This window comes from Papaver somniferum, chromosome 4 (genome assembly GCF_003573695.1).
Source record: "Papaver somniferum cultivar HN1 chromosome 4, ASM357369v1, whole genome shotgun sequence".
NCBI lineage: Eukaryota > Viridiplantae > Streptophyta > Magnoliopsida > Ranunculales > Papaveraceae > Papaver > Papaver somniferum.
The window spans coordinates 37,370,391-37,378,980 of record NC_039361.1 but is presented as its reverse complement, the minus strand read 5'-3'; the positions used below and the strand labels follow the sequence as shown (position 1 = coordinate 37,378,980).

Genomic DNA, 8,590 nt, shown 5'->3' with positions numbered 1-8,590 from the left:
TATCCGTTTGGTAAAAAGGCATGGCAAGTATATGATTTAGACAAGAAACAATTTCGGGTGTCAAGAGATGTCAAGTTTTTTGAACATCAATTTCCATTTAAGACTGATGGTGTATCGAGTAAGATGGCGACTGAGATGATGCAGTCGAGATTTAACGCTTCATCTGCGATTGATATGCAAGGTGTATCGGCTGAGAGGGTTCAGTCCAGTCCTGATGAGTACTGGAGTGAGGATGAAAACAAAGAAGAAGCAGTATTAGCTCCTCAAGGTGGAGTTTCAACTGAGACAGACAGCGCTGTTGCTTCAGCCGAGACCGAGGATGCTGGTGCTTCTACTGAGACTGAAGGTGTTGGTGTTTCAGCTGAGTCCGAGGGTATGGGTGAGAGAATACAATACGATGTTCCGAAACAACATGAAGAAAATATTGCTTCTCGCAATGATGTTGTAGTTGAGGGTGACATGGGTAAAGGGAAGCGTCAGAAGATCCCTTCTAGCAGACTAAAAGGATTTGTGACGCACACCATTCGAGAAAATAGTCTACCTCATCCTCATTCTACACAATCATCATCCTCAGGTACGCCTTATCCTTTGACATATTATGTTAGTTGTGATAAATTTTCTGCTGTGCATAAGAAATATCTTGCAGCTATAACAGCTGGGTCTGAACCGCGCAACTTTGAAGAAGCCATGAAGCATCCAGGGTGGAGGAAAGCCATGGAAGCAGAAATCCGAGATTTGGAAGAACAAGGTACCTGGGAATTGCAAGAATTACCGCCGGGCAAGAGAGCACTCGGGAGTAAATGGATTTACACGGAGAAGTATGATGAAAATGGGAAGTTGGTACGATTAAAAGCACGATTGGTGATCTTTGGGAATCATCAGGTTGAAGGGTTGGATTACAAAGAGACATTTGCACCAGTTGCAAAAATGACAACGATACGTACTTTTCTAGATGTTGCAGCAGTTAAACATTGGAAGTACATCAGATGGATGTACATAATGCATTTCTTCATGGAGACTTGGAGGAAGAGGTGTATATGAAGATACCACCTGGATTTGCCAAAGGTCAGACAAATATGGTGTGTAAAATGAAGAAATCATTATATGGTTTACGACAGGCTCCTCGTTGTTGGTTTGCCAAACTATCAACAGCCTTGAAGAAATATGGTTTTCGGCAAGCATACTCAGACTACTCCCTTTTTACTATGACCAAGGGAGACATGCAGCTTAATGTCTTGGTCTATGTAGATGATTTGATTGTTGCAGGGAATAATCTAGTGGAGATTCATAAATTTAAATCATACTTGGGACAATGTTTCAAGATGAAAGATTTGGGAAAATTGAAATATTTTCTCGGCTTGGAGATAGCTCGCAGTAAACAGGGTATTTATATATGCCAGCGGAAATATGCATTGGATATTATCATGGAAACGGGTTTATTAGGAGCTAAACCTGCTGAGTTTCCAATGGAGACTAATCATCGTCTTGCTTTGGCGCAGGGAGATTTGTTTGATGATGTGGAGAAATATAGAAGACTAATTGGTAGACTGATTTATTTGGCAGTGACTAGACCTGATCTTACATACTCGGTGCATACGCTGTCTCAGTTTATGCAAAAACCGAGAATAGAACATTGGGAAGATGCACTTCGAGTGGTTAGATACTTGAAAAAGAATCCTGGGCAAGGCATTTTGTTGCGCTCTGATAGTACCCTAAGTTTGCAAGGGTGGTGTGACTCAGATTGGGCAAGTTGTCCTTTGGCTAGACGTTTATTGACAGGATGGTTTGTTCGTCTTGGGAATTCACCGGTGTCTTGGAAGACAAAGAAGCAACCAACTGTTTCTCGGAGCTCAGCTGAAGCAGAATACAGGTCCATGGCGGCAGCAACATGTGAGTTGAAGTGGTTGAAACAATTACTTGGTGATTTGGGGGTTCGTCATACGCATGGAATGAAGCTCCTGTGTGATAGTCAATCAGCATTATACATTGCTCAGAATCCAGTCTTTCATGAACGAACAAAACATATAGAGGTGGACTGTCATGTTGTTAGAGATGCTATCGTGAAGAAGATTATCTCACCTTCTTACACTCCTACGGCGGTGCAATTGACAGATATCTTCACCAAATCCCTAGGGAAAGCTCAATTTCAAGGTCTTTTGTCCAAGATGGGCATTTGTGACCTACATGCTCCGTCTTGAGGGGGTATTAGGAGATACGTAGTGTTTGGACTCAAGACTGTGTCTTGAGTCCTACGTATTCGGTCTGGATTATGAGACCAACTTGGATAGTCCATGTAGATGATTTGTTTATGTAAGTAGCAAACTTGAGACCCAAGTAATCGGTCTCAAGTCGGTGGGTCTAGGGTTTGTGTCTTGTAACCCAAGTTTGGTCTTGTCTAATTAAAGACGTGATGAATGAATGGAAACACAGTGAATTACCAAAACTTAACAGAAGTAATTATACGATTCTGATACGTTATAATCACGGTGAGGAGAGTCGAATTTTGGTAAAATCGGAAGGAGAAACCGATCGATATGGAGGGAGATTATCATGGGGATATTAATACGTACACAAAGGCGGTAACTTTGTTGGAATCTGAAGTTAGCAGTGGAGGGTTGTGTGTTGCTGGAAAGGATAAGGTGGTTTCTAGAAATCCAGAGAGGAAATCTCTTCTAGGTTTGGATGCGCTTGCTAATGCAAAACGAGAATTGAAAAGTGTGTTCAGAGTTCCTAAAGATAAGCCTGTTTCAGCTGTGGCTTCTGTTGATGAAGATGAGAATTCTATGTTGTCTGAAGTGGATAACCTAGAAACCGACTTACTTCATGTTAGACCATCTAAGCGATGTTATCGGCGAAACGCGACAGTAGATTCTTCACGATCAGGTAAAATTCTGTAATTCATTTGAGGAATTGATTTGAATTAGCTTATGCTCCATATTATCTAGCATGTTCAATTGGAATTAGTGATTCTGTAGAGAGATATTTGATTCTAACTCACAGATTTCATTTCCTTTTGCAGAAAGTTGTTTAACAAGCGAAGGACGTTCTCGAGCAACTGAAGTAAGTTGTTCATTGATGCTGTATATTTTAATTACTTTTTTCTTAAGGTTTATATCGTTTGATGAATTATTTTGGGGATTGATTCTTCTGATATAGAAATCGTGACAAGATAATAACATGTGTGCTTGTAACATATCAATAATGTCAGTGTTCTCCTTCCTGGTTGACACCAATGTAACTCATATTTACTCTATCGAAGAAGAAGTATAGCTGCAAATTGCCGTGAATTTCAGTTGTCAGTATCGATACTTACTTTTATTTGCTTGGCATGATTTTCTCTATGCAGTTGTGTAGTCTATCTGGTGGAAGCTATCGAAGTGTTCAGTCTCATACTCCTTTCAAGTATGGCAGAGATGGCCGTCACCGTGAACGAAGAGATTACAGGGATGATACTAGGTCAGAGAGTAGAAGTGTCAGGCAAAGACACAGTGTTAGAGAAACGCCTGATCGATTCAGGGATCAGAGATACCATGAAGACTCTCGGAGTAAATACGAATATTCTTCTAGAAGGGCACATGGTATGTCATAAGTATTCATAAATAATGTAAGAGAGAGCTTCAGTCTAAGAGATACAAGCACTCTTTTGTTGTATGTTGTATTTAACTTTATGATCGAACTTGCAGGATCTGATTGGGATGATGGAAGATGGGAATGGGAAGACACCCCACGTAGGGATAATCATTCTACACCTAGTAGGAGCCACCGGCCTTCACCAGCCCCAATGCTAGTTGATTTTTCACCTGATGGTCGTCTGGTGTCCCCATGGCTGGGAGGTACACCTTATGCAGGTATGCTTTTCTTAATAGGAAATGATGACGCACTTTGGTGCTGATTTTTGCTGTCTTTCAGTGTTGATAAATTACTCCACCAGTTTATTGAGCATCTAACTAATGATGAAAAGTCTTCAGGGTCTGGTGCTCTCTCCCTGGGACTGTGTATCACCATCTCCCGTCCCAATACGTGCTTCGGGGACATCCTCAGTGAGATACTCAAGTTCTCGTCCTGGTGGAAGATCACATCAACTTAAATCTTCCGCCGGAAAATATGAGGTAATGCCTGAAGCTGATATTTCAAACTGATGAGTTAACATTTTCCATATTATTTCTATGCCATAGCGTTGCATGTTTGTAAGTGCGGATCTGTTATTAAATTCATTTATACCCTGCATCACTGCTGTCTCCATAATTGAAGGTTTGTGTTTCTCTTTATGTAGGGTAATGGTGCAGATGAACGTTCTTCTAGCATGAGTCATGAGATCACAGAGAAGTTGCGTTTACAGATGGAGTACGATGCTGACCGAGCATGGTACGATAGAGACGAGGGTAACACATCATTTGACGGTGATAGCTCATCAGGTTTTCTGGGGGATGAGGCTTCTTTCGAAAAGAAAAAGGCAGAGGTGGTGAAGAAACTGGTGCGTGCAAAATTTTTTTCTTTCTGTTTAATCTTTTTAGTTTTTATGCAATATTGGTATATCCAATGATACGCATGTGGTTCTAAATATCACCATAGACTAGATTACTAGTTTTTTGAGTTTGGAATCATAGATAGCCTAACCTAAAAAAATGGGAATATTGTTGAACCTGTAGTATGGTCATTGTAGACATTTTATATATAAGACTCTTATTATATGAATATACAGCTAAGTTGTGGGAGTGTATTTGTCTAGAAGTATTCAGGTTCACAATTATTCCTTATATAGATTGTGTGACTATTTTGTACACAGGTTCGCAAGGATGGAACCTTGATGACACTTGCACAGAGCAAAAAGTTATCTCAGATGAATGCTGATTATGCACAATGGGAAGACCGCCAGCTTCTGAGATCAGGAGCTGTTAGAGGAACTATAGTGCAAACAGAATTTGAAGATGAGGATGAACGCAGAGTGATTCTCCTTATTCACGGTATGCAAAGCTTACATATTTCACCTCTTTAAGATATTAGTGGCGATACCATTGTTTCCGTGGACTATCATTGTTGTATTTGTGTATGGAAAGTTGTGAAGATGTTTTCGAACTTAGTTGTGCTTGCTTTGTATTTACATATGCTAATCGTTGTGTACGGGAGCTATGTACACCGATTACAGTGTAGGAAAGTTGGAAGTCTAACAAATGCGTATTGATGCACTTCCTGATTGCCTAATAAGTTAAATTACAAACAAATGTTAACTTTTTTATCCAAATCATCCTACCCTTGTTTGAGCCGGTGAAGTGTTTGACTTAATAACCAACTAATAATGTACAGTGAAATGCTTGCATAAGTATGTTATGTATCTTTTGCAGATACAAAGCCTCTTTTCCTGGATGGAAGAGTTGTCTTTACGAAACAAGCAGATCCTATAGTGCCCTTGAAGGACCCTAGTTCAGATATGGCAATGATATCACGCAAAGGATCTGCTCTAGTAAAAGAAATCCATGAGAAACAGAGTCAGAATAAATCCCGTCAAAGGTTTTGGGAACTTGCGGGATCGAAGCTTGGTGATATCCTGGGTGTTGAAAAGACAGCGGAGCAGGTATGATACCGTGGATACTAATTGAGCTTATTCCTGATATGCAATTCCCTTTATTTTTATTGTCAAGTTTGGAGGTCTCATTATCTTGTGAAAATGCCAGGTCGATGCAGATACTGCTGTAGTTGGGGATGAGGGAGAAATCGACTTCAAAGAGGATGCTAAGTTCGCTCAGCACATGCAGCAGAAGGGTGAAGCTGTAAGTGACTTTGCGAAGTCAAAGACTTTAATGCAGCAACGCCAATATCTGCCGATATACTCTCAGCGTGATGAGTTGATGCAGGTTAGTGTCTTTGAACATCATTTCATAATAATTATATATTCAATTTTTCTAAGGTGTCTACATTGATTTCAATCATTTTGTAACAGTTATTCTGTTAGGTGCTAAATGTACTTCTATTACATGGTCAGGTAATTCGTGAAAATCAGGTGATCATCATCGTGGGAGAAACTGGTTCAGGAAAAACGACTCAACTTACACAGGTTTCTGCTTAATCTTTTTTGGTTTCACGATTTAAGGAACTGAAGTTTACACATATACATTTATATGTCCTCCGTGAGTCTTGTTTTTCTTATTTATTGTAATTACTGGACAGTATCTGTACGAAGACGGATATGCTACAAACGGGATTGTCGGTTGCACACAACCAAGGCGTGTTGCAGCAATGAGTGTTGCAAAGAGAGTCAGTGAAGAGATGGAGACTGAGCTTGGTGATAAAGTTGGTTATGCTATTAGGTTTGAGGACGTGACTGGTCCAAATACAAAGATAAAGTACATGACAGATGGAGTACTTCTTCGTGAGACACTAAAAGATTCCGACCTCGCTAGATACAGTGTCGTAGTCATGGATGAAGCACATGAAAGATCTCTAAATACGGATGTGCTGTTTGGAATTTTGAAAAAAGTTGTTGCTCAGCGTCGTGACTTTAAGCTCATTGTGACATCTGCAACCCTGGACGCTCAGAAATTCTCCAACTTTTTTGGAGGTGCTCCACTCTTCGAAATCAAGGGGAGGACGTTTGACGTTGATATCTTTCATAGTAAGTGTCCTTGCGAAGACTATGTCGAAGGTGCCGTGAAGCAGGCCATGTCCATTCATATCACGTGCCCTCCTGGTGATATCTTAATTTTTATGACTGGTCAAGAAGAGATTGAAGCAACTTGCTTTTCCCTACAAGAGCGTATGGATGAACTTGCTTCCACCACCAAGAAAGGGGTTCCTAAACTGTTGATACTCCCGATATACTCCCAACTTCCAGCTGATCTGCAAGCCAAAATCTTTCAAAAAGCTGAAGATGGGGCGCGGAAATGTATCGTTGCAACTAATATTGCTGAGACGTCACTGACGGTGGATGGTATCCTATATGTGATTGACAGTGGTTATAGTAAGATGAAAGTGTACAATCCTAGGATGGGTATGGATGCACTCCAAGTGTTTCCAGTCAGCCAAGCTGCTGCTAAACAACGTGCAGGTCGTGCAGGGAGAACAGGTCTAGGTCAATGCTACAGGCTTTACACTAAGTCTGCTTTTGAGAAACAAATGCTTCCGAGTCCTGTACCTGAGATTCAAAGGACTAATCTTGGTAATGTTGTTCTATTGCTGAAATCACTGAAGATTGAGAACCTGCTGGATTTTGACTTCATGGACCCGCCACCTCAAGATAATATCCTCAACTCGTTGTACCAATTGTGGATACTGGGTGCCTTGAATAACGTTGGGAGTCTGACAGAGCTGGGGTGGATGATGGTGGAGTTTCCGTTGGATCCACCACTTGCAAAAATGCTTCTAATTGGAGGACAACTTGGATGCTTAAACGAGGTGTTGATAATTGTGTCCATGTTATCAGTGAGCAATGTATTCTTTAGGCCAAAAGAGCGTGCTGAGGAAAGTGATGCAGCCAGGGAGAAGTTTTTTGTGCCAGAGTCTGATCACCTAACGTTGCTCAATGTATACCAGCAGTGGAAAGCAAATCAATACCGTGGTGACTGGTGTAACGACCATTATTTGCATGTGAAAATATTAAGAAAGGCCAGAGAGGTGAGGTCACAGTTACTAGACATTCTAAAGACCTTGAAGATCCCACTAACCACTTGTGGTCTGGATTGGGATGTCGTACGCAAGGCTATATGCTCTTCCTACTTCCACAATGCTGCCAGACTAAAGGGGATCGGTGAGTATGTGAACTGCCGCAATGGGATGCCGTGTTACCTTCCTCAGAACAGTGCTCTGTATGGATTGGGCTACTCTCCAGATTATGTGGTGTATCATGAATTGATCTTAACTACCAAGGAGTATATGCAATGTGCTACGGCAGTGGAGCCACAGTGGTTGGCGGAGATGGGTCCAATGTTTTTTTCAGTCAAGGATTCAGATACTTCGATGTTGGATCACAAGAAGAAGCAAAAAGACACAAAGACTGCCATGGAGGAAGAGATGGAGAATTTGAGGAAGGAGCAAGCAGAAATGGAGAAGGTAAACCAGGAAAAAGAGAAGCAGAAGAGGGCAAAGCAGCAGCAACAGATTTTGATGCCTGGATATACCAAATGTTCTTCCACTCATCTAAAACCAAAAAAGTTTGGAATGTAAATATGTACAAATAAGTTGATGATTTATCATCTGTTATCTGGTAACCCTGTTTTGATGCCTGGATATACCAAATGTTCTTCCACTCATCTAAAACCAAAAAAGTTTGGATTGTAAATATGTACAAGTAAGTTGATGATTTATCATCTGTTATCTGGTAACCTGTTTTGCTGGGAAGTTATTAATTCTGTTAATGGGTTTCGACTCTTTTAACTGTTGATCATTTGGAATGTGTGAGTTCTGATATTTTGAATGATTTTATTTGTTCATTATCTGTTTGTTGGAATGGAAAAATGAAAACTAGATTTGTTTTTTTGCTAAGTAAAAATTTTATCTCTAAGAGAGATTACACTGTAGAATTGAGGAAATTTGGGACATTTCTCCACCATGAGGTTCCAGATCTCTTGCTAAATTTGGCTGCTTGATCAGCCATAAT

The 8,590-nt window shown here is 40.6% G+C and overlaps 1 protein-coding gene across 1 annotated transcript; it reads left to right on the top strand.

Moving 5' to 3' along the window:
* The first annotated feature begins 2,470 nt into the window (after window positions 1–2,470).
* Window positions 2,471–8,348, top strand: LOC113275160 (pre-mRNA-splicing factor ATP-dependent RNA helicase DEAH7-like). The gene is made up of 11 exons (XM_026524598.1): window positions 2,471–2,883; window positions 3,020–3,060; window positions 3,347–3,578; window positions 3,684–3,852; window positions 3,962–4,109; window positions 4,274–4,474; window positions 4,787–4,964; window positions 5,343–5,572; window positions 5,673–5,852; window positions 5,981–6,052; window positions 6,166–8,348. Exons 1-11 carry the CDS (start codon window positions 2,535–2,537, stop codon window positions 8,155–8,157), a joined length of 3,792 nt encoding a protein of 1,263 aa, XP_026380383.1. The 5' UTR covers window positions 2,471–2,534; the 3' UTR covers window positions 8,158–8,348.
* Window positions 8,349–8,590: the final 242 nt, after the last annotated feature.

Bases quoted from the DNA above. Each gene is read 5' to 3' on its own strand.
- LOC113275160 (XM_026524598.1), top strand. From the start codon at position 2,535: ATGGAGGGAGATTATCATGGGGATATTAATACGTACACAAAGGCGGTA. The intron at 3,579-3,683 runs GTATGTCATAAG...TCGAACTTGCAG, and splicing joins TTCTTCTAGAAGGGCACATG to GATCTGATTGGGATGATGGA. The intron at 6,053-6,165 runs GTTTCTGCTTAA...ATTACTGGACAG, and splicing joins AAACGACTCAACTTACACAG to TATCTGTACGAAGACGGATA.